Source organism: Panicum virgatum, chromosome 2N (genome assembly GCF_016808335.1).
Source record: "Panicum virgatum strain AP13 chromosome 2N, P.virgatum_v5, whole genome shotgun sequence".
Lineage (NCBI taxonomy): Eukaryota > Viridiplantae > Streptophyta > Magnoliopsida > Poales > Poaceae > Panicum > Panicum virgatum.
The window spans coordinates 37,064,220-37,089,783 of NC_053146.1; the positions used below are offsets into that span (position 1 = coordinate 37,064,220).

The window sequence follows — 25,564 nt, forward strand, 5'->3', positions numbered from 1 at the left end:
CTAGAATTGGTAATTAATTCCTTTAGTCTTCGGAGACAAACCTAGAGATGTTTAATACTCCATCTGTCCCAAAATAAATGTAATCATAGAGTTCACAATTTATTCCAAAATAAAAGTACATCTATGAATGAGACAACCTAGTTGTTGATGTCATTTTCTACTTTGGCCTTGTTTAATTTATTTTGCATTTTTGTATTTTTGGAAGGGAATCTTCAACATTTGAAGTATTAAATGTAGACTAATCACAAAACTAATTACACATCTCGCCTGTAAACTACGAGACGAATCTAATGAGCATAATTAATCCATCATTAGAGCATGTTACTGTAGCATTACTGTAGCAATTTCTTTTCTAACCACATCCTAATTAGGCTCATTAGATTCGTCTCGCGATTTACAATCCATTTGTGTAATGAGATTTATTTTTCGATTACATTTAGTACACCAGGCAAGCGATTTATAAAAATTTTGTATTTTACATTTTGGGATCTAAACAGGGCCTTTGTATCCTCCAAAGATGTAAACATTAAATCTTTATAGAGGTATACATATATAATTTTGCACTAGCAGCACCTAAACTTTAAAAGTGTATTTATTTTAGGACGGAAGGAGTAAGTTTAATGGAATGGTTTTCCAATTCAAAAAAATTATGCCGTGATCAGGGGCAAGGCCGTGTTTGGTTACTGGGATCCAAAATGTAGTCTAGGTGGAACGGAGCCAAAGTTCCAAACGCGAGAAGCCAAAATTTTAGACCGTTCTGGACTCTCCGGTAAGCAATTGAACAGTCCCTGCAAATCATCTTCATGATTTTTGGTTGAGCAATTGAACTATGCCATGGTGTCATGCTAATGTATGATGGAAAGTGGACCTCATTTAGCAGCACGAATGTAAATTCTGATGGTGTTTTGTTTATTTATGATCATTCTGTTACGTTGCAATACATGATGCAATCCAGATTGGTTACTCATATTTTTTACCCAGTTACTCATATCTGCCTATTGAGTACTCATATGTTACTCATATCTGCATGTTACTGATATTTTTCATAGATCCGGATTGATAGATGCAATTGGGATGACTCCAACACATATAAATTCTGTGAATTGTGGATTGAGCAAATGCACTTAGGCAACTGGTCCAATGGAACAATGAAGCGTCGAGGGTACAAACTCCTTATTCAGAATTATGAGAAAGCAACCGGTTTACGCCATCGGCAGAAGCAAATGTCCAACAGAGCCTTGCAGCTCAAAAATATTTACATCGTCCGCAAGATATTGTTAGCAAGAACGGGTGTTGGCCGGAATAAAAGGCATGGTTTTAAAGCATCCAAAAGATTTTGGGAAGAGCAGTCACAGGTACTTGTTCGATTGTCAATTGCTCTTCCTGTAATTTCACATTATCCTCATATAGCAGCATGCCTGCTTACTATGTGTTGGTTTTACATGTTTGGCAGGGGAGACCAGAAGTGAAGATACTGGCAAACCGTGATCCACCATATGCTCATCTCTTGGATATTATGTTCAAACATGTGGCTATTGATCCATCAACCATGGTGGGTACGGTGGATTCAGGTAGCGAAGAAGAGGAGCCGTGCCCTGCAGACCATGTCCTCAGTCCAAACACACCATCCAGCCCCTCAGGTAGCCGCAAGCGGTCCTCAAGTGGAGGAACAAAGTCAAGAGCCACCAGTCCTTCTAAGAGGAGAAAGAGTCCTTGGATGGTCTCCCACCGCAAGTCCAAAACTACGACTCGTTACTTTATGGAGAGCATAATGGAGGAATTCCGGAAAGGAGAAGAGTCATGTGATCAAGCTCTAAAGCAAGTTGTCACTGAAAAAAAGAATAAGAAGTCTGAGGAACTAGAAAACGTTAAGCAGTGTTTGGATGTGGCTATTGACTGGCATTTCTCAGAATAGCGATGACTACTATGCCTGCACCAAAGTGTTCAAGGATGAGATCAACAGATATGTCTTCCTGCATTGCACTCAACCGGACGCCAGATACCGATGGCTCCGCAATGCCATAGCGGACCTTTGATGGCCTAAGTACTAGTGTCCTCCGTTATCGTGAAGCCCTATTTATGTAGGAATTAGATGTCGGTAGTCCTTTGAATTGTGAGTTTGAATTATCGCGCTGTCGTGTACTATGATGTGTTTAAGGGATGCGGAGTTATGCTGCTACAGTGAACATTGTCATTGTCTATGTTATGACGCTACCTGATATGTGTGGAATTTGTGTATTGAATGGTGTCCCTTCAGTGCTGAATTCAAACATTTCTGATGTGGATCAATGAATAATTTTGTTTTACTGTTGCATATTAATTGTTGTTTTTTATTCTTGTGTAGGCATCAAGTACTGGTGACCACAATTTCAGTTGCCATGATGGAGAAGAGGAGGCAGCAGGCCTGCGGGACATGGACGCAAGTGTGGCAGCCGAAGGTGACAGCAGTGAGGGTGCAGCGGAGCCGTGCTTCGCATGGGGTGGCAGTGACTACAATGCTACCCTTGACGAGGTGTTCAGTGATTCCTCAAGTGATACTGAGGTACTCAAGATAATATTTCGGCGCCGTCGGAGGAATCGAAAATTGTTGAAGCTTGCCTTCTATGTTGGTATGTATCATGACACTTACTTCGACAAACTACCTAGGAGGGATCCAATAGAATCTGGAATTGAATGGGTAGAGAGAACACTAGACCATCCAACCTCCTGCTACAACATGTTTAGGATGCATCAACATGTGTTTGAGCTACTTCATGAAGTTTTAGTGAATTCCTATGGATTGAAGTCAACCACCAAGATGTCATCTAGAGAGGCTTTAGGCATGCTCTTATGGACACTTGGACCACCGCAACCAGTGAGGCAAGTTGAGGGTCGCTTTGTTAGATCCATGGAGACAATAAGCCGGAAATTCGACCACGTCTTGACATGTGTAACCCGGCTAGCCAAAGATATAATTAGGCCACTGGACCCCACATACAGTTCTGTGCACCCGACGTTAGCTGAGTACAAGTACGCTCCCTACTTCAACAATGCCATAGGAGCAATAGATGACACGCATGTCAAAGTGACGGTGCCTTTTGAACAAGTGGGGAAGTATATCAATCGGAAGAATGATAAAACACAGAATGTTCTTGCCATATGTGACTTCGACTGTCGGTTCACATTTGTTGCTGCTGGGATTCCGGGGTCGGCACATGATTATAAAGTGCTGCACGAGGCGATCATCAAGTTTCGGGGCAACTTTCCACATCCACCCCCAGGTAAAACGTTTGCCTGACATGTACCGTGGTTTGTTAAATTAATTCTTTTTTTCCCAATTGCGTTACTATTTGATGACACTTGATTGTAGGTAAGTTCTACCTAGTCGACTCTGGCTATCCCAACAGGCCGGGATATTTGTCACCGTACAAGGGGGTCAGGTACCATCAAGATGACTGAAAAGTTGGCGTTGAACCTACAGGTAAACACGAGATCTTCAACAGAGCTCATTCTACTCTGAGATCCGTTATCAAGCATTGCTTTGGGGTGTTGAAGATGAAGTGGAGAATCTTGTTGGCTATACCTTCGTATCCGGAGGCAAAACAAACCAGCATAATTTTGGCATATTGCGGACTCCATAATTTTATCAAAGAGAATGACGATGACGACCCACACTTCCATATGGTGGAGGAAGCGGCATACTTTGCCACGCCCCCGCAGGTTGATGGAGATGAAGAGCAGCCAGATAATGATGAGGATGTGGAAGAAGATATAAACATGAATGATGTCCGTGATGAAATAGCAAATGGCTGTCTATAGGATAGATAGATGTCGTATATGTGTATTGACTGCAAGGTGGGCACATTTTAATCCTTGCGCAATAATTGTCTGTGGAATATGCATTGTCATGATGTAACAAATTGTACGGGCATTACTGAATTCGCTGTTCCATTTGTAATCATGTATGCAACAAATAATAGCTGCTATGTATGAGTTTGGTGCATCTAACAATTTTTGTTGAAACAGTCACACATCGTCCAAAATTCTAGACTGGGCATCCAAAAATTTTGGAACCCAGTAACCAAACAGGCTCAAAACTGGCTACAGTAACTTCGAACGTTTGACCACTAATTAAGAGTATTAAATGTGGATAACTGACAAAACCTATTCCACAACCCTCGGGCAAAATCGCGAGACAAATCTAATAAATCTAATTATGCAATGATTAGACAATGTCCTGCTACAGTAATCAATCTCTAATGACGGATTAATTAGGCTTAATAGATTCGTCTCGTGATTTCCCATCCATCCGTGTAATTAGATTTACAATTAGATCATGTTTAGTCCTCCTAATCTTCGGTTGAAAACTACTACAGTAATTTTTTCCAAAAAATTTTGGGAATTAAACGCGCTCAAAATCCTAGACTGGGCATCCAAAAATTTTGGAACCCAGTAACCAAACAGTCAAAACTGGCAACCCGCAAACTGGAGGAGAGGGACCAGGGTTTCCTGTTCGGCGCTCCCTGTCCCTTTCTGTGTGTCTGTCTCCTACCGCCGCCACCATTTTGCCGCGCCTCATCGCCGGCGCGACCTCACCGCCGGCGACGGCATACGACGACCCAGTCCTCCTCAGTCATCACATCCAAGTCTCTATCGCCTAGTGTCGCCGACCCCCTCCTCCTCCTCTACTGGCATTGTACCGGCGCGGAGGGGAGATCCATCCACCCTCCTATACGGTCGTGGATCGATCTCACCAATTCTTGGCAACTAACCCAAGCTTGCTCGGAGGAATCGCTGCAGGGCCCGAGAAATGCAGAGGGACAGCGGCGCCGGCGACGCGACGCCGGGCACCCCGAGCCCGACGCATGGCGGCCGCCTCAGGCACCGGAAGCGCTCCAGCGAGGTGATCCTTCTACCTGTTAATAATCCATACAGAAAATGCCTCTGGTTCTTGGGTCTAGCAGAGTAGCAGTAGTGGACTCATGTCGCAATCTTCGAAATCTTTTGCGCATGCTCCCTTATTGTTTAGGTTCTCAGCGATGTGAACAAGGCCAATGGCGCCAACCTGCTCTTGAACGACCAGAACAAGTACAAATCGATGCTAGTCCGGACCTACTCCTCGCTGTGGATGATGGCTGGGTTCGTGTTCTTGATATATATGGGGCACCTCTACATCTGGGCCATGGTGGTGGTCATACAAATCTTCATGGCCAAGGAGCTCTTCAACCTGCTTAGGAAGGCCAATGAGGATCGGCAGCTCCCGGGATTTAGGATGCTGAACTGGTGAGGTGGCGGTAGGATATATGGTCGATTGATTAATAGGATGAGCCGAGGTTTACAATTTTTTTTTTTGTGTGTTGTTGCAGGCATTTTTTCTTTACTGCAATGCTGTTTACATATGGCCGGTTCCTAAGTCGGCAGCTTGTCAACACTGTCACTTCAGATAAGTTGCTGTACAAGCTGGTGAGCGGGGTCATCAAGTATCAGATGTTTATTTGCTACTTCCTCTACATAGCAGGTAGCTGTGACCATCTTTTTTATGTGTTCCCAAATAAGGGCCATGTCAATTATAACATAGGGGGCCTTCAACATTTCAGTGCTTGTTTGGATAGGCAGGTGTTAGACCCTATGTGTTCAGATCGTCAAGAAAAATTGGTTCATTTGCCTAGAACTGTAGGCTGACAAATTGTTTTTTCATTTGTTCTCCAGTTGAGGCTTATTCAGGAAGCCCAGAGGATTATTGCTTGAATTTTACTGTATTAGTCTTCTCCTTTAAAAACTTCAATTTTCCATAGTAAGTTGGTGCTCGTTTTAGTTGATATTTGTTATTGAGTAAAGGTGGTTGGGTAGGTTGTTTATGATGTGACCTACTATGCAATTTTATTCTCAATGTTGACACCTTTAGGTCTGGTAGTTGAGCACTTAAGCTTTTATGGCACATCAATCCTTAACTGTCAATTTGGATAGTTGTACTTACTAACAAGTGTGATTAGTAGGTCATACCGTGGGATTAAGCTGATGAGCCATACGATGAAGCTTTGGGAGAGGGTTATCGAGCATCGCCTAAGAAGAGTGACAAGTGTGACTCAAAACCAATTTGGGTTCATGTCTGGAAGGTCAACCATGAATGCGATTTTCTTAATACGACAATTGATGGAGAGATATAAGGAGCAGAAGAAGGACTTGCACATGGTCTTCATTGACCTTGAGAAGTCATATGACAAAGTACCGAGAAATGTCATGTGGTGGGCTTTGGAGAAGCACAAAGTCCCAACTAAGTACATTACCCTCATTAAGGTTATGTACAAGGATGCGACGACGTTTGTCCGGACATGTGATGGCGACACCACTGACTTTCCTATTAACATAGGTTTACACCAGGGGTCAGCATTGAGCCCTTATTTATTTGCTTTAGTGATGGATGAGGTCACAAGGGATATACAAGGTGAGATCCCTTGGTGTATGCTCTTTGCTGATGATGTGGTGCTAGTTGACGAGAGTAGGGCAGGGGTTAATAGGAAGTTAGAGTCGAAAGGGTTCAGACTTAGTAGGACCAAGACCGAGTACATGATGTGCGATTTCAGCGCGACTAGGCATGAGGGGGGAGATGTTAGTCTAGATGGGCAAGTGGTGGTCCAGAAGGATACTTTTCGGTATTTAGGATCGGTGCTACAAAAGGATGGCGACATTGATGAAGATGTTAGGCATAGAATTTCAGCTGGCTGGTTGAAATGGCGGCAAGCTTCTGGCATCCTTTGTGACAAGAGGGTGCCACAAAAGCTAAAAGGCAAATTCTATAGGACAACAATTCGTCCGGCGATGTTATACGGTGCTGAATGTTGGCCTACAAAAAGGCAACATGTCTAGCAACTGAGTGTAGCAGAGATGCGGATGTTGCGGTGGTTTTGCGGGCACACAAGGAGGGATAGAGTCTGGAACGAAATTATTCGGGATAGGGTCAGGGTGGCACCAATTGAGGAGAAACTTATCCAGCATCGGCTGAGATGGTTTGGACATGTCCAACGAAGGCCTCCTGAGGCGCCGGTGCGTAATGGGGTTCTTGAGCGGGTCGATAATGTAAAGAGGGGTAGAGGTAGACCTAAACTGACGTGGGATGAGTCGGTTAAGAGAGACCTTAAGGATTGGAATATCTCTAAAGAGATAGCTTTGGATAGGAGCGCTTGGAGACTAGCTATCAATATGCCTGAACTTTGAACTTATTTCTTTCGGGTTTAATCTCTAGCCTACCCCAACTTGTTTGGGAAAAAAAGCTATGTTGTTGTTGTACTTACTAACAAGTGCCTTTGTTGACATAGATATGGCAAATGTACTTGTCAATTTTGAAAAATTGCTTGCTTGTTGCCACCATATTAATTGATGTATCATCCAGGTTTTGTCTGGTTTATTGTCACGCTAAAGAAAAAGGCATACAAATACCAGTTCAGTCAGTATGCATGGACTCATATGATCCTTCTGATGGTGTTTGCACAGTCATCTTTCACTGTGGCAAACATATTCGATGGAATATTCTGGTAAGTTTCTATCTTACAGCCTTCTGATGCTTTGATCTGATAATATGATATGGATGCCAGTGCTCTGTTTGAACAGTGTGGAAATATTACCAGCTTATGAGCCTATTTGCTTTACTATTTACTACTTTATGATTGTGCTTGTAATTTTTCTTGTAAAATTTTGTTGTTGGTTTAAAATTTGCGAGAGATTAGCTGCAGAGTTACTGATTTAAAAAGTGCTCATTCATTAAAGAAGTTCAATTCAAAGAGTGTTTGAACCAAGCTATAGTTTAATGATTACATTAGTTTCTTAGAACTGTATGAATTCAAAACAATAGTAAAAACCTGCTATTCTTTTTGTGTAACTCCTCTAACTCCTCCAATCTTTCACACATCACTTTTATGGAGCATCAACTTAGCTTAGGTATAGAAAAGGCAAAACAATTTTACGCACTTTTGTACCTTTTTGTTTTAAGATCTTTGTACCTAATGATCTGTGCTCTACTCCATTTATCTTTATTTAGTTATGCGTAGCATGCAGAGTGGTTTTGATAAAGCTTTGGCGGCTAAACTGTGTCTGGATGTGGGAGATTTCTCTGGGGATTATTACTATTTGTTTGAAATCTGATTCAGATTCTCTCATTCAACTGGACCCTAATTGATTAATGTAAGGTTGACACATAGATGCTTTTGTAGGTTCCTCCTACCAGCTTCATTAATTGCTATCAATGATGTTGCTGCATATTTCTTTGGATTCTTCTTTGGGAAAACACCCTTGATTAAACTCTCCCCAAAGAAAACATGGGAAGGCTTTATTGGTGCATCAGTGACAACCATGCTTTCTGCATTTGTGGTCAGTAAATACTTGCTGGCCTTCTGTATTATTGTTGGTACCTGTAGCTTACTGATGGCCATGTAACTGATTTATGTGGTACATATACTCCATCTTTGTTCAATTGTTTTCTTGGTGGCGTTCTTCAAATATGGACATGCCTAATTAACTGGAGTAGCAACCCAATCAAACATAAAATTTTCAATATCCACCTGTCCTTTGGTAACATTATATTGTACGAAGGATGTGCTAAAACATGGTGGGGATTGTTTGGTTGGTGCCCCCATGTGCGACACTGCAATTGGCTACTTTCTGCAAAATTAGTCACAAAAAGTTGTACACTTATGGTCATTAAAATGCTCCAAGCCTTGTGTTCTGGAGAGCAACTACTGTACCTCTTAGAATGAATGAATCGGTGGGCTGATTTCGTTGTAGTGGTGTTTGAGACTTCACCAAAGTGCATTTTCTTTTACATGTTTTCTAATACTTTTTAAATTTAAGTGTTTGTATAGATGGATCTAGTGTCATTATTTACTTTTGGTGTTTTGGCAGCTTGCTAATTTCATGGGCCATTTCCAGTGGTTGACATGCCCAAGAAAGGTATAGTTCCTCCTTGGATTATTTTCTTCACATGCCATTGCAAAATTTCTCAATCCCTTATTTGCCATTAGCTCTTTCTATGACATGCTGTGCCTGGGTCCACATGTCATAGGCACACTGATGGCAAATAAGAGATTGAGCAATTGTGACAGTGGCAAAACCTCCTTTCTCATAGAGCAGCATCCATTGCAATGCATTTGAAATGTATTGCCACCAAGCTTTATCTTATTCCATTACTCCCTCTGTAGGACTTGTCAACTGGATGGCTTCATTGCGACCCAGGTCCCATGTTTACACCAGAAAGTTATAGGTTATCAGGATGGATGCCGAAATCGGTGAGCAAGCAATTTGAATACTTGATTCTCCATCTCTTCTAGTCAGAGTTCCAATTAGTTTATTTGTATTTTGCAGTTTCCCTGGCGAGAAGTTGCAATTATGCCTGTTCAATGGCATGGCTTAGCTCTTGGCTTGTTTGCTTCAATAATAGCACCATTTGGAGGTTTTTTTGCAAGTGGCTTCAAGAGGGCATTCAAATTTAAGGTGCTTATTTTTTTTGCAATCACTGGTTCGAAAGATATTTCATTTTCCAGATCTTATCCTGATTCATGTGCATACTTTTTAGGATTTTGGGGACAGCATACCCGGCCATGGTGGATTTACAGATAGGATGGACTGCCAAGTATGCATTTTGGACTTGATTTGTTTCTAGAATGTACACATTTCTTATTGGTGATTTTATGAGTTCTGCTACTGTGCATCTTGTATGTTCTGTTCCATATTTGGTGTGAATTGATGTTGATTCAAAGAGAACACCTGCATCTGTTTCTTATTTTTGACTCATTTATTCTTGCTCATAGATGATATGTGTTTTAATTGCTGTGAATTCAGGCTTGCTGATAGTTTGTGTTCTTAAAAGAACCATATAGTTATGTCTCTCTCTGCATGGTGCACTTTTCAATGTTAAATTAAACAAGACATGCAGTTCAGACTTCAACTGTGTTTTCTATTCTATGTATGCTTTGCAATGCAAAAGCTGATTGTCTACAATATTAGATTGCAGTTCAGGCTTCATCTGCGTTTTTCATTCCGTGTTTGCTTTGCCATCTGAAAGCTGGTAGTTTACATTATTACATGTTATATTCTGAGAAACTCCAAACTGATTTCTTGCAGATGGTCATGGCTGTCTTTGCATACATCTATTACCAATCATTTGTGATGGTACAGGACCTATCTGTTGAGACCATCCTGGAGCAGGTAATTTGGATTCGCCGTGTTTTTATACCTTGACTCCAATTCACTTGTGCAATAAAGAAATATAGCTGCTAAACACCATTTTGTTCACTGCAGATACTAAGGAATCTCACTGTCGAGGAGCAGCATGATCTATATGAACAGCTAGGCAAGTTACTGGCACGAGCAAACTGATGCTAACATAGACGTTGTGCATGCACAAGATCCAAAAGGATATGTGCAGTGCTTTTTCGAGGCCGTGTTTTAGTTAATCTGCTTGTACAGCCCTAACACCCCTAAGAACAAAATGGAAAGAAAAAAGAAAACCACAACACTTCACAGGAGTTGCGCCGCTGTATGATGTTTTGGAGTATACAGATCCTGCGTCCTTCTGAATGATTTGGCATCGCCCTTTTTCTTGCTTCTGGTGTTGTGTTATGCTTGTTGCCGCCTCAAATCCAGCTAACGCTGTTTTCTTGTGTAAAATGGTAGTTTATATTGACTATGTGCAGGTTGTATTGCCTGTCAATGTCTTTCTTCACTGTGGTAGTTTGCGATAAATCTTTGTTTCAAAGAATGCCCTGGCATGATGTGCTCTTTGTTGGTAATTGTTTTGCTATTGTCGACATGTCTCAGTTTTGCACCCTTTGTCCCAAATGTGAGTGCCTCCAGGGCTCTTGTGTCGACAAGATAGTGATTGGCCTAGCTAGAAAATCAGGTGAGATCTGCACAAGATATTGATCGTTTTAATAGAAAAGATAAGCCTAATAATATGGAGGTTGGATTGATGGAATGAAAGTAAATGTATAGATTAGGGTCAGAGGATGTCCACATGCCCTTATCCATCTATTGGTACCATGCTCTTGAATTCGCTCGCATTCTCTCGAAGATTGGAATGAAACAATCCGCTATTGGAATAGCTCTTCGGGAAGAGTAGTGGGTGCCATCAAACCCTACTTGTGACATAGACTAGCTTCTTTTTTGGTCAATCAAGATCGTAGCGTAGACAGTCACAGTCTTGCTTACTATCTCCACCATCTAAGATGAGGTTGATGGTAATGGCAGCTAAAATGGGGAATGCATCCAATATATCAACAACGTTGTGATCAAGTTCAACTATGCCTTGAGTTACAAATCCAGCGAGTTTATACTTCTTCAAGCAGAAAGTGCGTTAAAGAGGTAAGATCGTACCTCAAGTCAAAGGGCCTCATGAAGTGTTTCAACAGCCTTTAATTCTTGACTTTGGTTTTGATTGCTGCAATGCAAGACAAACAATTGCTTTATCCCGGTTCTTTCTCTAGAAAACTTGCTCGGGCATCCCTTTGATTGAGCGTGGGGGTATGGATAGCTTTATTAGAAATGTTTACAAAAAAGTATAATCACACGATTGTAGGTTGGCCCTTTAGCAGATTAAATTCAAAACACCAATATTTTTAGATGATAAACTAATTCTATCGAGCTCCATCAATAAAACAGAAACAATTATAGATATCGAAAATCTATTGATGACAATGTAAACCATCGTGAGAGGCAGAGGCAGAACCACTACGTAGGCAAACAACTCGAACGGTTTTGCTTAGTTTGCAGAGGCGGTCATTGATCTTACCTTCTGAGTATGGATTGCGGCACATACCTCCTCAATAGCATAGAAAGCGAGGGCTCCTCGTATTTAGGGATGTCATTATTTTGAAATTTGGATTAGTTTAAGAGCTTCCGTTGATTAGATGTTCATTAATGTAGATTTGCATAGCTGTACTTAAAACAATGGAACAAGTTTAGAAAAGTGCATATCACTCTGAGGGTATGTTTGATAGAGCTCCATCTAATTTTGATTCTCCGTGGAATGGGTGGAATGGGAGCCGATTCTCTAAGAGAAGAAGTGATTCTGTGGATGAAAGTAATTGTTTTTATTCTTAACATAAAATTTTAAAATTATAATCAAGAAACAATTTATAGAATTAGGAGAAACTATTTTTTTTCCAACTCCCAACCTTATACCATTTCACAGAAGTGAATTTCAATCACTTCTCTTTTCCAGAGTATTTCGCGGAGCTCCCGCCTCCTGGCTCCTGCGCACCCTGATTCTCCATTTCTTGGCAAAACCACGCTTCCCGACCGATTCCCGCCAGGCGGCCACAACCTCTGACAGTCTGATGCCTTCCCCACCACCTGGTCTCCCCCGACGCGCTCTGCTGCCGCGTCTCCGCGTCGCCGCCGGGCCGGCCTCGCCGCGCCTCCTCCTCCTCCTCCTCCAGTCCATGGCGCTCGTCCTCACCTCGGGCCTCTCCTCCTCCCACCCGGCCCTCGCTTCCCGCCTCCTCAACTCCCTCCTCCCGCACGTCCCGTGCCACCGCCTCCCCGCGCTCCTCCGCCTCCTCCCGCGCGACCACCTCACGCTCCTGCTCCTCTCCTCCACTAAGCACCGCCACGCGCGCTCCCTCCCCGCCGCCCGCGCGCTCCACGCCCTCGCCCTCGCCTCCGGCCACCTCCCCTCCGACCTCCGCCTCGCCAACTCCCTCCTCTCGCTCTACTTCTCCCTCGGCTCCCCGGCCTCCGCGCGGTGCCTCCTCGCCGACATCCCCCGCCCCGACACCGTCACCTGGAACACCCTCCTCCGCGCCTGCCTCCGCATGGGCCTCCTGCCCGCCGCGCGCCGCCTGTTCGACGAAATGCCGGAGCGGGACCTCGTCTCGTACAATTCCATGCTGACTGGGTACGCCGCTGAGGGGGACATGGTCGGCGCCCGGGAGCTCTTCGATGAGATGCCAGAGAGGGACGTGGTTACATGGAACTCGATGCTCGCTGGTTATACTCGGCTTGGGGATGTGGAGAGCGCCAAGAAGATGTTCGATGCAATGCCAGTGAGGGATGTTGTGTCGTGGAACTCGATGCTGGATGGGTACGCCCAGGCCGGGGACATCAAGATGGCGAGAATGGTTTTTGATGGCATGCCAAGGAGGAGCATTGTCTCGTGGAATGTTGTTCTTGCATTATATGCAAAGGTGAAAGACTGGCGCGAGTGCCTGAGGCTGTTTGATGCGATGATGGCTGTGGGGGAAAGCATTCCAAATGAGAAGACATTTGTCAGTGTGCTGACAGCCTGTGGTAATTTGGGTGATTTGGAGAGGGGGAAATGGGTGCATGGCTTGGTCCGCGAGAGGTGGGAGAAACTTGTGCCAGATGTACTACTGTTTACTGCACTGCTGACAATGTATGCCAAGTGCGGGGTGATGGGGACAGCCAAGGAGATATTTGATTTGATGAGTGAAAAGAGTATTGCATCCTGGAACTCAATGATCATCGGGTATGGATTGCATGGGCAGAGCGAGAAAGCCCTGGAGTTGTTCATGGAGATGGAGAAAAATGGGCCTCAACCGAATGAGACGACTTTCATCTGCATTTTGAGCGCGTGTGCTCATGGAGGCCTGGTGCTTGAAGGCTGGTGGTGTTTTGATAGGATGGTCAGGTTCTACAATTTTGAGCCCAAGGCTGAGCACTTTGGCTGTATGATGGACCTCCTTGGTCGTGCTGGACTGCTCAGAGATTCAGAGAAGCTCATCAATAATTTGCAGGTGAAGGTGTCACCTGCATTAAGGGGCACTCTAATAGCAGGCACTCGAACTCAGGACAGCTCCAAATTTGGAGAGTTTGTTGGAAAGAAATTGATTGAAATGAAGCCAACAGAGTTCAGCTCCTACGTGCTTCTGTCAAACATTTATGCTGCGGAAGGCAGATGGGATGATGTTGAAAAAGTGAGGAAGGTGATGAAGGAGAAGGTGGTGCAAAAAGATGTAGGGATGAGCCTTGTAGGATCAAGTGAACCTCATCCTGATGCTGAAGATGGCATTTCGTTTCAACAGAATTCTGTGATGCTCTCGATGTTGGGTGAGATGGGTCTGCGTGTGAAACAACCATCTGAGGTGTCAGACTATCGGAGGGAAGCTTATTAGTTATTGTTTGACACTGCCAACTGAGTTTATGCACTCTATTTGCTAGGCATATTCGAGAAGACAAATGCCTAGTGGGGATGCTTACGTATCAGCACCTCATGGTTGCTGATAGTTGCGCAGTTGTAGCAAGTCAGTAAATATACAACTTGCATTTTTCTTTCCATTTTTATGTACATCACTGGTGTGTAGCTGTTAATACAAAGGAATCTTTGTTTTCTGTCACAGTTTTCAATTTTGCATTAGACTACTTATCATGTGCCATTTTTGCTAATTTTTTTAGATAAGTGCTAAAAAATAGTGCAACTTGGAGGGGTTTTGCTAGTGGATTCCAGAGTCATTTAAGGTGCTTTGAGTATGATGTTACCTGTTGGAAAGATGCTTCATCCTCAGAAGCTCATCCTGATTCCTGCTTGTACTTTTTCAGGATTCTAGGGAGGGCTTACCCAGACATGGTGGATTTACAGTTAAGGTGGACTTTAAACTTGGTATGTTTCCAAAATGTACATGTTTGTTATTGTTGAACTTTTGAAGAGTAAAATCTACCTGTTAGTGTGCTTCTAATGTGTGCTCTGTTCTACTTTTTGTGTGAATTCATGTCGATTCAAACACAATGCCTCCATCTAGGGTTTGCTATTGTTGTGAACTCTAGGCTTGTTGTGCAGTTCAGATTTCAAATGGGTTCATGCTGTGTATGCCATGCAATGCAAGAGATAACAGTATACAATATGAGAATCTGCAGTTGAACTGTTTCCTGTGTATGCTTTGCAATGTGAAGCTTATAGTTTACAGTATTAGAATGCTTTGTGTTGAGCAACTTCCATTGGTGTCACAGATGGTCGTGGTTGCCGTTGTGACCATATACTTCCAATGTGATGGTGCAAGACTTGTCTGTTGGGATTATCTAGCAGGTAATTTGCCAATTTGGGCTTCTATAATCCACATGCACAGTTCTAACACCCTAATAACACAACAGAAGATCGACAACGCTGACAGGAAACACATTGCAGCAGATCAATTTCGTTGATTCATGGGAGTAGCAGGCAATGATTTTTGTGCTTGGCAGGGCTCCACGGAATCCAGTGTGTAATGGAGCAGCGGGAACGCTCCCAAACAAGGGAGCCTTACCCCTCATGTGTCCTCGGAGATGATTTGTCACCACTTTTATCTTCATCTTATAGTTTACTGCCTGAAAATCAACAGACTTTGTTTCCTCATGTAGCCAAATATTTTCTTCACTAGGTATGTAACTATTGTGGTACAATGCTTTGAAAGATTACCATTGATGTGCTTTTTGTTGGTGTTTTGCTTCGAACTCGGACATAACCTTAGTGAAGAGGTCTAACTGCAAACCAACTTGAAGCAAAACCTTGATATTTCTTTTTTTTAGCAAAAAAAAAAAAACTTGAAGCAAAACCAACTTGAAGCAAAACCTTGATATTTCTATTTAAGCACAGTTAAACGCTAAATTTTCTGACAGCAGTCCCACTGAACATGATTGTTATACTCCATTGTGGTACAATGCTAAATGAAACAAGTCACACAAAACCCAGCTTTATTCATTTTTCTTGATCTTCAAAATTGGAAGCACTGTAAGAAAATAAATATTTCTGTACAACACTTGGCAGGAACAATTTAACACCACAAAAGGACAATACACAGTAGTCATCCAACGTGACTATTCAAAACTGACAACTGCCCAGAGTCTCCATTGAACAAGTAAACCTCCAGCGGGGCATACGAGAATGACGACGAGAGCCTCGCTGAGGGTTGTAAGATTCTGCTTCCTTTGGGACATGGGATGGTTAGGAGGCGTGACCCAGTTCGCATCTTCCAAACCTGGCCACATAAGGGCAACAAATTACAATTCTCAACCAGAAAGTAAATAGTTCTTTAGCCAACCTCGCAACACAGCTTGTTTATACCCTCTGAAGAAAACGTGTACCCTTAAACTCTTCTAAGTGACCGAAGACCAACAGAAAATCAAACAACCCCAGAATGTCATCGTTCAGCACTGATAGAACCAAAAGATGATCGCTAAACAAGAAATCAGAAATTAGGCAACCATGAGACTTACCTCTATTATGCCTTTCCGTGGGGCATGGATTGCTAGACACAAACAGTAATCACTCTTTGTATATTCCATATGCATTGTACTTGATGAAGCCTTGTCTTTATTTAGAAGCATCTCCACAAATAGACATGAAGCATCACGATAGCCCTATAAAGTCGTTACATTAAAAATGATAAAAGAAATGGAAATACAATGGTATTGCGAGTAGCTGACCAAGGTAATCATGTGCAGTCCTGTGATCGTGCTCTCACAACAATTATTTTATATCCGTTGCAGACTTGAACCACAATATTTTCTATGTGCAGATTTCTGATCCTACCATGATTTACAACAATTGTAGGACAGTGCAACCCCCTTCAACCCAAAAAAGTGATCCAAGCATGGCAAACAGGTTTTGACCAGCTGCTACAACCAATCAACAATTTGATTGAAAAATGCTATGTAAAAGCCATCAGATTGAGGTTATAGTTTCTATAACTAGATTTTCTACACTTGCTATCTAGGTGTGGAAAACCAGTAGGAAGCTAGATATAAGCTTACTGGAATCTTAACCATCTCAAAGTACTGGAATCTTATTCACTTAAGGATCTGATAATGCCCTCAAAATACACTCTTGAGTTGCAGTGGCATGGGATGGTACCGTGCTACCTAGCGGTAAATGGTGGCATGATCAGAGGACTGTACCATTGTGTACTGTGCTACCTACATGATTACCCTGGTTTGCTACTCTCACAGTATCAATTGTGTATCCATTGCAGACTTGTTCAGGGATGAGATGTGAAAGCACAGTTGAACCACCATACCTATGTGCAATCTCCTGATCCTACCATGATTTACAGCTATCATAGGGTGGTACATCCAGGTGTGCCCTCAACACCACAGAATGCCACAACGCATGGTTACACAGTTGTGTCCACTACTGCACATAATTCTATCAGGTGATATTTTCTACAGCGTGATTTTCTTCATGACATAATTTCTCTTTTGTTCTCGAAACCAAGGTTTGGAAAATCACCAGGAACCATTGGATATCTATTTTGACCCAGGCTACCTCTCCATATTTCGAAAGGGAGAATCCATTTTACTACCTCCATCTGCAATGTCTCTCCCCTCTCAAATCAAAACAAAGTTTCCATATTTTGAAAGGGAGAATCCATTTTACTACCTTTTTGTCTCGCAATTCTCACCATACATGTGTTTTAACTTCAATTATTTTTGGGTGAATCCAATATTAGTCTAAACCTGAGACAAAACAAACCTTTAGAATGCTAAATACAAGACGACTAGGCATTACAATTACTACAAACATACCTAACTAAGGCAAAACAAACTAATCAAGATCAACATGCCTTCAAAAGAAAATGAACTAACAACGACACCAGAAGGCAATAGTCATAACTACTGGAAGTTACATATTACTTGGCAATTCATTATTTCTTTACATTAGATTATTTAAGAATAAACTCAAGAACTTTACCTTCCATAACCGTACAGCCACAAGGGCATGAGTGTCCAGCAGCAGAATCCGCCCAAGTGAATCAGTTATGGCAGCCAATGTACCACTTGGGGAGAGTGTAAGCCGTTCTCCCTTCCTCGGCGAGTCTTTTAAGCAAGTTAGGGGTGATGCTGCAGCATATGTGACTGTGAGGAATAAATTCAATATTTTTAAATGATTGTTGAACTTTAACTACTAGCCATTACTTTTTGCAAAGGATTGAGGCTTTGGCCGTGACTTTTTAGGTGGTGATGGCTCACTCCGCCATAAAATTTTTGACAAAGATGATATTGTCGAAAATGTTGCAGCTACACCTCTTGACAAAATTGCTCCAACAATTGACCTGCTTCTATCTTCTGATAGCCTGCAGAGTCAACAATGTGTTAGGAGATGTGTAAAACTAACAATGTGTCACCATCACTCAGTAACTTTCCTCTACCAACTTCTAGAACAGATTATTTGAACTGATTGCAATTCAAATTTGAATGGAAGCTATCATGGTAAGATTCCTGTTGCAAACTTGCAATATAATCTGAATCGATAAACCATGTCTACAGAACTCACAATGAAATGACTGAAAAATAATGTCACTATGTCGAGCTAGTATGATGGTCACCTCAATCCGAAATGAAAAAGCCAGTGCGCAATGGAACTCACCTATATGCTGAAACTACAGCATCCTCTCCAACTGTGATGGCACAGTAATGGCGCTGACTTGACTGCCCAGTAATATAAAAGCAGCTGAATTCAATATAATCGTAGCTTCAGAAATCTTCCACTAAAGGTACCAAAACAGGGACAATGATAAAACTAAAATAATAATGGTAAATGCATAATGAATTTATGTAAGAGTGGTATCTAACAACAGTCATGAGCGAGCAAGTCACCTGAAGTTCTAACAAGGGAGGTGGCATCAGACCAACAATTGCAGCATCAGCACATGAACCAAACTTGCTTACATTCCAAATCTGAAAGGGTATCCTTCGAAAGGAACCCTCATCCGCAGTATCTTCCTCTTCAAACTTATCTTTCCACAGACGTGATTTTACATCTTGAAATGATTTTTGAAGAATGTTCTGTGAATAACCAAGAAATTAGTTATTATTATTGTTGAATAGGCGGACAAAGAAAGCCTGATCATTACGATGCTGGGGACTAAGCATCATTCTATCCGTTTCTAATAGAGAAATAGAGGGTTTCACACAAACCTGAAGATCAGCCCCATCAAAGCGTGCAATAACACCAGGGAAAACTACAGAAAGTTCATCTGAACCTGAATCTTCCCAAGCGTTCTCCTTCCGCTCACGAAAGTTGAGTTTCAGTATCTTTGAAGGATATATACTCTGAAATAAAACACGTCCAAGGACAGCATTAAAAAAATGTGTGTTTGATAAAAGATCGGAGTTAGACAATACGGTTATTGACAGTAGGAGCAATCTAAACGGAGTATCTTCTCTTTGCACTACAATACATGTCCTCCTACATTACTAAGTATATTTAGGGGGAGTAATCCATCAATGCAGTTTTACACCACCTACCTAGACACGAAACCTACGTTTGGAATCTGCACTGCTAGAAGTCCTCACATTTGAAGCAAATCCTTGCATCTTATCTGTAAGAGCATTAGCGTGAATCCTAAAAGATCGTACAGAAGCTATCATATATATTGTAACAATCTGATCTAAAAAATAGACCCAATAATTTAAATTTGGGTACCCTTTAAATTTTCCCAGACTAGCATATCTACAGAGAGAACTGGATGGATTAAGCGACCTGCTTGTGCAATAGATCGCCGGCGAGCGAGTAGAACAGCAGCCACCCGGTGTCCGTGCCGACCGCCACTGCCACCCCCTCCTCCCCTTCGCCGTCCTCCGTGGTGAGCGGGACCCACTCCACGGCCGAGATCTGGCCCTCCTCGGGCCCCACCGCGGGCTTCACCGTGACCCCGCCGCCTCCACCTCCCGCGACCGGGACGATCACGAGCACGGACCGCGTCGCGCTGGCCACGGCGAGGGCGCGCGCGCGGGGCCCGAGCGAGGGGAGCACGGTGGGGTCGTCCAGCCACCCCTCACGCTCGCCGGCATCCACGGCGGCGAGGTCCGGCGAGGCGGAAGCGAGGAGCGCCACCTCCGTCAGGTGGTGGCCCCGCGGCGCCATGGAAGAAGGCGAGAGGAGATCCCGCGGAAGGTTTGGCCCCAGGAAGAGGAGACGTGCGTGCGCGTGTGATTTTGGCGGATACACCCTTTGGCTAACCTCTAATTCACGGTCAAGTGGTTAACTAATGAGATTAAGCCCTTGCGTTGCTCGGTAGAAGTAGAAGGTTTCAATGGGATGGGCCTGCCATATCAGCAAACATTCTATGAAACTCTCCTAACATTCTACAGTTTTTAATTTGAAACAAACTTTAATTTTGTGTCTGATGGATTTTACGGTGATGAAACTCTCCTAACATTCTATGAAACTCATTCTCTTTTCTTGACATATCAGCAAAACTGATAATATTTAATGTCATGAAATCATTTATGAAATTCCCATTGAAACTGAACTAAATACCTCTGATATCACAATTTCAATGCAAGATAAAAATGTTAATTGGAATACAATGAATACACTGAATTTGGACGAAATCAAATGAAATGAAACTTTATAGCCCTTTCAATATGTTTCATGTCTTGGAAACAATGTACACCTAGTTTTTAGGATGAGGAAACCTATCTCCTCTCTCTCCCTGAATATACGTTTTCAAAAAGGTGAGTACCATTATTGTCTTGATTTTTTAAATTATTAATGCAAAATGAAAGCAAATAGCTCAACCAGATACCCTTAGTATTCTCATAGCTCAAGATCCAAAAGTTTATGTAGCTAGAAAATAAAATTATATAGCGAATACAGATGTGGATCCTTGTGCTCGACTTTCTATCTCTGTAAAAGAAACAAGTCATTTGCTTGTTGATTCCCTAATTTTACTACCAACTTATCTTTCTCTTTGCCTTATACGGTCACAAGCATGGGAATTATTTTTTATTTTTAACCTATCTTTAAATTTATTTTAAAATAACCCACCAAACAAATATTTGCAAATTTAACGTTTTTGGTCACGCTGGTCCGTGTGGCATGATAAAAACAAATTGTCGTGACATATGCATTGGCGTGAGAAGGTGTACCACATTGGAGCGCATATGAGGGTGGTCTGCCAGTGCATATTCCACGTGTTAAATTTGTCACGCCACTCTCACCGGTGTGACAGTACAATCTTGTCATGCCACTGCACCGGCGTGACAAGATCTAGCCTTAGTAAAATTATATCTTCTTCATACAAATTTGGATGAAGATTAATTTTATATAAGAATTGTAGCTCTCAGCGAGATCTAAAACTTTGTAGTTTTGAGTTTTTTCATTAAAAATCACTAAAATATTTAATAATTAATTTAAAATTTAGACAACATATTAAACACTTGTGCCTCTGTCATATCATCTTTAACTTGACATGTTCATCGTGGTTCCACTTCCACTTCCACCACTTAAGTTCTCTATAACATTGGATATGAAATGGCATAGACTAAATAATAATAATTCGATAAGAAATACAATGAGGAATCAAACTTAAGTTCCAAGAGGCCTGTATCCAAAGGAAGGCTAGAAAATACCTTCCACTTTTATATAATTATATAAATATTTTGTCAGCGAGTTACATATGAAATGTACAATAAAATTACCTTAAAATACATAAATCGGATCAAATGGAATAATTAGGAGCCTCTAAATAAAAGTGCAAAGCAAAAAGTAGAAATGGAATGCTTTGCATGGCTATGTACTTTATAACTTAAGAAACTAAAGAAAGCAATTATTATGCTGAGCATGATGTTCTCATAACTTTAAAGCAGGTCCTGTGTACAGGTCCCTTCTAATGACAAAGCTGTCACGGGGCTGGTATTCTTCAAGCCAAACAAATTCAGATCCCTTTGTACGGTTCAATAAAATGCCTGGAGAAACAATAGCAATCCCAAAGGCGAGTAAGATCCTGAATTCACATCAGAATCAGTAGATCAAGTGTTGTACATATATGTTCATGCATAAAGATTGTTACACTAACCCGATGGGTCTGACTTTGGGCAGCTCCGGAAGTAGGAGCAGTGCCTTCCACCTTCTGAAGAGTAAGGAGGTGTTAAAATGTCTAGGATAGCACATGGTGTGATGGCTTTGAAACCATGTATGTTCCCGCCTTCTTCTGGATGAAGAACCATGGCTCCACAAGGCGCCGACATTTCACCATCTCTTACAACCTTCGCAGGTCTCACTTCAATTTACAAAACAAAGTATGCAATCAAAATTGATGGAAAGCACTGGACAATCAGAGCCATGTACTTGAAGGCATTCACTTGGCAATACTATATTTGAATACTGTTATATCAGAGGGCATTGGCAGGTCTAACATCCAAACAAGTTTGGGGTACTATATCAAAAGTTTGATTTTTGTACATTTTTGAACAACCTAAAAAGTTAAATTTAATTCGTCAGTGAAGCTTATCATAAATACCTATGATTAACGAAACCTTACCTTTTAGTAAGCTAAGAGGTTCAGCTCTATCAATCCAGTCATATGCTTTGACATGCACTGTGCCATATAAAACTTTGCTAAGTACAGTCATTCCAGGATGGTTGTGGAGTGGAATGATGGACGATGCTGGTATGCAAAATATCCCAATCTGTACATTCATCATGAACGACAACAACCTTTAGAGGCAAAGGGTGAAGGAGGGCTGCTGAACACTTGAATGATGCAATGCAGAAAAAAAGATATATGGGCATATGAAGTTGTTAATGGCTTACTGAGAAGCTTTTGCACTCATAAATGTGACGGTATCTGATCGCAGGGGTGGAGGGAAAAACTCTTTTCCTGCACCGGGTTTGTGGACTCCGCCAAACACGTGCAGCTTGAGCTTCACTCTCTAGTCCAACATCACAAGGTGTGATCTTGTCTGCCAAGAAGTTTTGAACAATAAGAACAGATCTGTTGATTTTTTTGTGAGTCATGCTTGTGTCGTTTGAACTTTTCACAGTACTTTGACTTCACAACCAATACATAATGTCAGTGACACAAACACGCTTTGTGCAAAATTATACTCTGTAACGAACATGACACCATTGATGCCATTTCGAGTGATTTTGGTGATCGAATGACAACACAACACTTGGACTAATATGATTGTTAAAGATGACCATTCAGGCTTTTAGGTTCAAGTGATGACAAAGAGAAGATAGGCGTAGCTAGGCCCAAAGGGCCGCCCCCTACGGGGGTTCCGCTACCCGGTTAGCGGACGGGGGTCGAGGGGGAGCCGCCCCTCGCGGGTCTCAGGGCAGCGCCCTGAAAGCTCTTCGATTCAGGAGCACCGGAAGAACCGACGCCAGGGCATCGGAGCATCCGGTGGTAGTCGGAAGAACCGACGCCATAATACCTTGGTGCAGAAAGGAATCGAAGCCAAGTCAGCCTATAGGCACCGGTTGAACCGACGGTCCAAAATAGTGCATCGGTGCATTGGGCGTCCTATGTACCAGAGACGATGTCAAGCGCCCAGGAGAAGTTTCTTCAGCACCGGTTCAACCGACGGTGCATCGGAGCATACCGTCGGTGCATTGGCCGTCCTTTGTACCAGAGACGATGTCAAGTGCCCAGGAGAAGTTTCTTCAGCACCGGTTCAACCGACGGTGCATCGGTGCATACCACCGGTGTAATGACGTCAGCGTTCAGGAGAAGATTCTTTCAGCACCGGTTGAACCGGTGAGGCATCGGTGCATTGCATCGGTTCAACCGGTGGTCTCTGCGTCAGCTGTCAGGACTTCAACGGCTACTTCATGTTGTGAGTGACCGGATGAACCGACGCTACCCCACCAAGAGGCATCGGTTCTTCCGGTGATACGCAGATTTTCAGCTAACCGTTGGAGCAACGGCTACAAGACTTGGTGGCCTATATATATGCCTCACCCCGTCCATTTGAAGTGTGCTGGAGTTGCTGAACATCCCAAACACACCCAAGAACATCTCCAACCACCATAGAGCTTCATTGTACATCATATAGGCTTAAGCACACTTGTGAGAGTGCTTAGTGCTTGTTTAGGGATTAGTTCTTGCGAGAGCTCCCTTGAGAGAAGTCTTGCTGCGGCAAGCAACTTGTGATCCGTCGTGTGACCCTCCGTCTTGGTGTGGAGTGGCAACGACACTTTGTGCGGGGGAAGAGGAGGCCCCCTCCTTGGTGGAGAAGCTCCGTAGTGGATTTCGGCCGGGTGACCGAGAGAGACGGTGGCGGTGCACGAGACTCGGTGTCTTGTGGGCACTTGCCTTTGCTTGCCGGCATCGCCATTGGTGGCGTAGTGCAAGACGGTGATCGGAAGAGCCTCGGTGTCCCGTGGACGTAGGCGTTTATGCCGAACCACGTTACATGGCCGTGTCTACTCGGGAGTTTGCATCTCTCTTGCACTTACCTCTTTACTTACCGCATTACGTTTCCGCACTTACTCTACCTTGCATTCTTTTACTTTCCTAGTTAGTTTGATTAGGATTAGCTAGGTTGCAAGTCTTTTTAGGGGTAAGTAGAGAGTAGCATAGATAAACCTTAGTCATAACTAGCATGCGTAGGACGTGTTAGGTTTATCTTATGCAAGTAGTTTGAGCCCTAGGTTAAAAAGCGATTAGCGACCCTATTCACCCCCTCCCCCTCTAGGGTCGGACACCCCGGTGATCCTTACATACTCTCACTCCATAAAAGTTTTCTTGGTTCTAATTGATATTGTGTCCTCCAGCTTGGATTTTCTGAATATTATGTCAATACCAGAAGGTAGGTAGTAGTTCTTACCTAATACAACACGGACTTTATCGATGGCTTCAGAAGATATAGGTCCCTTTTCAGATAATGATCCTTTACAGACCTCATAAAGCTTCTGGATCCCACCCATAGTAGTCGAAGGCATTTATAACTTAAGACTAAACTAAGAAGTTTCAACCCTCAGATATATATATATATATATATATATATATATATATATATATATATATATATATATATATATATATATATATATATATATAAGTTCACTTCGACAGAAGTTGTCTTTAAGCAAGACTGAGGTTTCCCTTAGAGCCTGTGTCAGTGAGAAATGAGTTGATTATAAAGACATGCCAAGTAGGATAAAGAGAAAATCAAGAGATGGACACATGCGTACATCAATCAATCGATGGTTCCTAAAAGACGCTGCACTCGTTGAAGGAAAAGAAAATTTGCATTCACCCAGAAGGAAAAGAATCTACTTCACATTAAGATATCTACACAATTAGGACATCTTTACAAAGTCAAGACTAAAATCAACAAATCTAAAAGTAGATTTCCCAGGGCCATGACAAACATGTAGACAAAAAGAAAAAAAAACTTTGGATTGGACGGAACCAGGAAACAGAGGCGATGCAAAGGGATACCTCGGGTTCTTGGAAAAGGGGACGAGCCAGATGAGGAGGAGGGTCCTGAGACCTCATCTCACGAGCTCCTGTATGTGTGATCTCCCATCTTGTACTCTGATGCCCGGTCGGTAGGTAGACAATAGAGACAGTAGGGCGAATGGGCGTTGTTGAATTTTGGTGCACGCTGGAAGATAACCTTCTCCCTTCCGGCTCTAGAAGAGGACCGAAAGAGACAGGGCAGTGACAGATTTGATATTTTCCTTTTGTGTTATTCATCCGTGCATACACACACTTTGCAGCTGGGAAGAGTACAGGCAAACAAATCTCATCGCATTTATTAGTGGAGAAGTGGATTGGAGCGATCGTGTGACATCTCATCTCCTTACCTTGATATTCACACAGAGTGTTGTCTAAGAAAACAACTTTTTAAGCAAGGACAAAGCAAT

General features: G+C 42.6%; 4 protein-coding genes across 9 annotated transcripts; 2 read left to right on the plus strand and 2 right to left on the minus strand.

Annotated features, from left to right (window-relative positions):
- The first annotated feature begins 4,463 nt into the window (after positions 1-4,463).
- LOC120660330 (phosphatidate cytidylyltransferase 1-like) lies at positions 4,464-10,729 on the plus strand. Its single transcript, XM_039938822.1, has 11 exons — positions 4,464-4,882; positions 5,009-5,262; positions 5,346-5,497; positions 7,370-7,511; positions 8,187-8,343; positions 8,875-8,922; positions 9,171-9,257; positions 9,334-9,462; positions 9,545-9,601; positions 10,093-10,176; positions 10,270-10,729. The coding sequence occupies exons 1-11, from the start codon at positions 4,790-4,792 to the stop codon at positions 10,345-10,347; spliced, it is 1,281 nt and encodes a 426-aa protein (XP_039794756.1). The 5' UTR covers positions 4,464-4,789; the 3' UTR covers positions 10,348-10,729.
- Positions 10,730-12,204: 1,475 nt separating this feature from the next.
- LOC120660331 (pentatricopeptide repeat-containing protein At4g02750-like) lies at positions 12,205-15,394 on the plus strand. 6 transcript variants are annotated; one of them, XM_039938823.1, is made up of 5 exons: positions 12,205-14,231; positions 14,383-14,445; positions 14,527-14,587; positions 14,935-15,010; positions 15,076-15,394. In XM_039938823.1, the coding sequence occupies exon 1, from the start codon at positions 12,306-12,308 to the stop codon at positions 14,100-14,102; it is 1,797 nt and encodes a 598-aa protein (XP_039794757.1). In that variant the 5' UTR covers positions 12,205-12,305; the 3' UTR covers positions 14,103-14,231; positions 14,383-14,445; positions 14,527-14,587; positions 14,935-15,010; positions 15,076-15,394. The 6 variants fall into 6 exon arrangements, with proteins under 6 accessions (XP_039794757.1, XP_039794759.1, XP_039794758.1 ...); XM_039938825.1 differs by having other exon boundaries at positions 15,096-15,394; XM_039938824.1 differs by having other exon boundaries at positions 15,110-15,394.
- Positions 15,395-15,628: 234 nt separating this feature from the next.
- Positions 15,629-20,149, minus strand: LOC120660332 (rab3 GTPase-activating protein non-catalytic subunit-like). The gene is made up of 8 exons (XM_039938830.1): positions 19,442-20,149; positions 18,877-19,011; positions 18,556-18,744; positions 18,326-18,387; positions 17,875-18,032; positions 17,651-17,799; positions 16,177-16,320; positions 15,629-15,938 (listed from the first exon to the last, which is right to left on the minus strand). Exons 1-8 carry the CDS (start codon positions 19,823-19,825, stop codon positions 15,765-15,767), a joined length of 1,395 nt encoding a protein of 464 aa, XP_039794764.1. The 5' UTR covers positions 19,826-20,149; the 3' UTR covers positions 15,629-15,764.
- A 1,141-nt stretch (positions 20,150-21,290) lies between these two features.
- Positions 21,291-25,292, minus strand: LOC120660333 (plant cysteine oxidase 5-like). Its single transcript, XM_039938831.1, has 7 exons — positions 25,137-25,292; positions 24,752-24,805; positions 24,520-24,683; positions 22,499-22,647; positions 22,227-22,374; positions 21,762-21,965; positions 21,291-21,651 (listed from the first exon to the last, which is right to left on the minus strand). The coding sequence occupies exons 3-7, from the start codon at positions 24,632-24,634 to the stop codon at positions 21,536-21,538; spliced, it is 732 nt and encodes a 243-aa protein (XP_039794765.1). The 5' UTR covers positions 24,635-24,683; positions 24,752-24,805; positions 25,137-25,292; the 3' UTR covers positions 21,291-21,535.
- Positions 25,293-25,564: the final 272 nt, after the last annotated feature.

Coding starts and splice junctions, on each gene's coding strand:
- LOC120660330 (XM_039938822.1), top strand. CDS start 4,790: ATGCAGAGGGACAGCGGCGCCGGCGACGCGACGCCGGGCACCCCGAGC. Junction 7,512..8,186: donor ATATTCGATGGAATATTCTG/GTAAGTTTCTAT, acceptor ATGCTTTTGTAG/GTTCCTCCTACCAGCTTCAT. Junction 10,177..10,269: donor TTGAGACCATCCTGGAGCAG/GTAATTTGGATT, acceptor TGTTCACTGCAG/ATACTAAGGAATCTCACTGT.
- LOC120660331 (XM_039938823.1), top strand. CDS start 12,306: ATGCCTTCCCCACCACCTGGTCTCCCCCGACGCGCTCTGCTGCCGCGT.
- LOC120660332 (XM_039938830.1), bottom strand. CDS start 19,825: ATGGCGCCGCGGGGCCACCACCTGACGGAGGTGGCGCTCCTCGCTTCC. Junction 18,033..18,325: donor GCTGTAGTTTCAGCATATAG/GTGAGTTCCATT, acceptor TTGACTCTGCAG/GCTATCAGAAGATAGAAGCA. Junction 15,939..16,176: donor CACGGAAAGGCATAATAGAG/GTAAGTCTCATG, acceptor TTATGTGGCCAG/GTTTGGAAGATGCGAACTGG.
- LOC120660333 (XM_039938831.1), bottom strand. CDS start 24,634: ATGCCTTCGACTACTATGGGTGGGATCCAGAAGCTTTATGAGGTCTGT. Junction 22,375..22,498: donor ATGAGTGCAAAAGCTTCTCA/GTAAGCCATTAA, acceptor ATGAATGTACAG/ATTGGGATATTTTGCATACC. Junction 21,652..21,761: donor CCCAAAGTCAGACCCATCGG/GTTAGTGTAACA, acceptor TTGTTTCTCCAG/GCATTTTATTGAACCGTACA.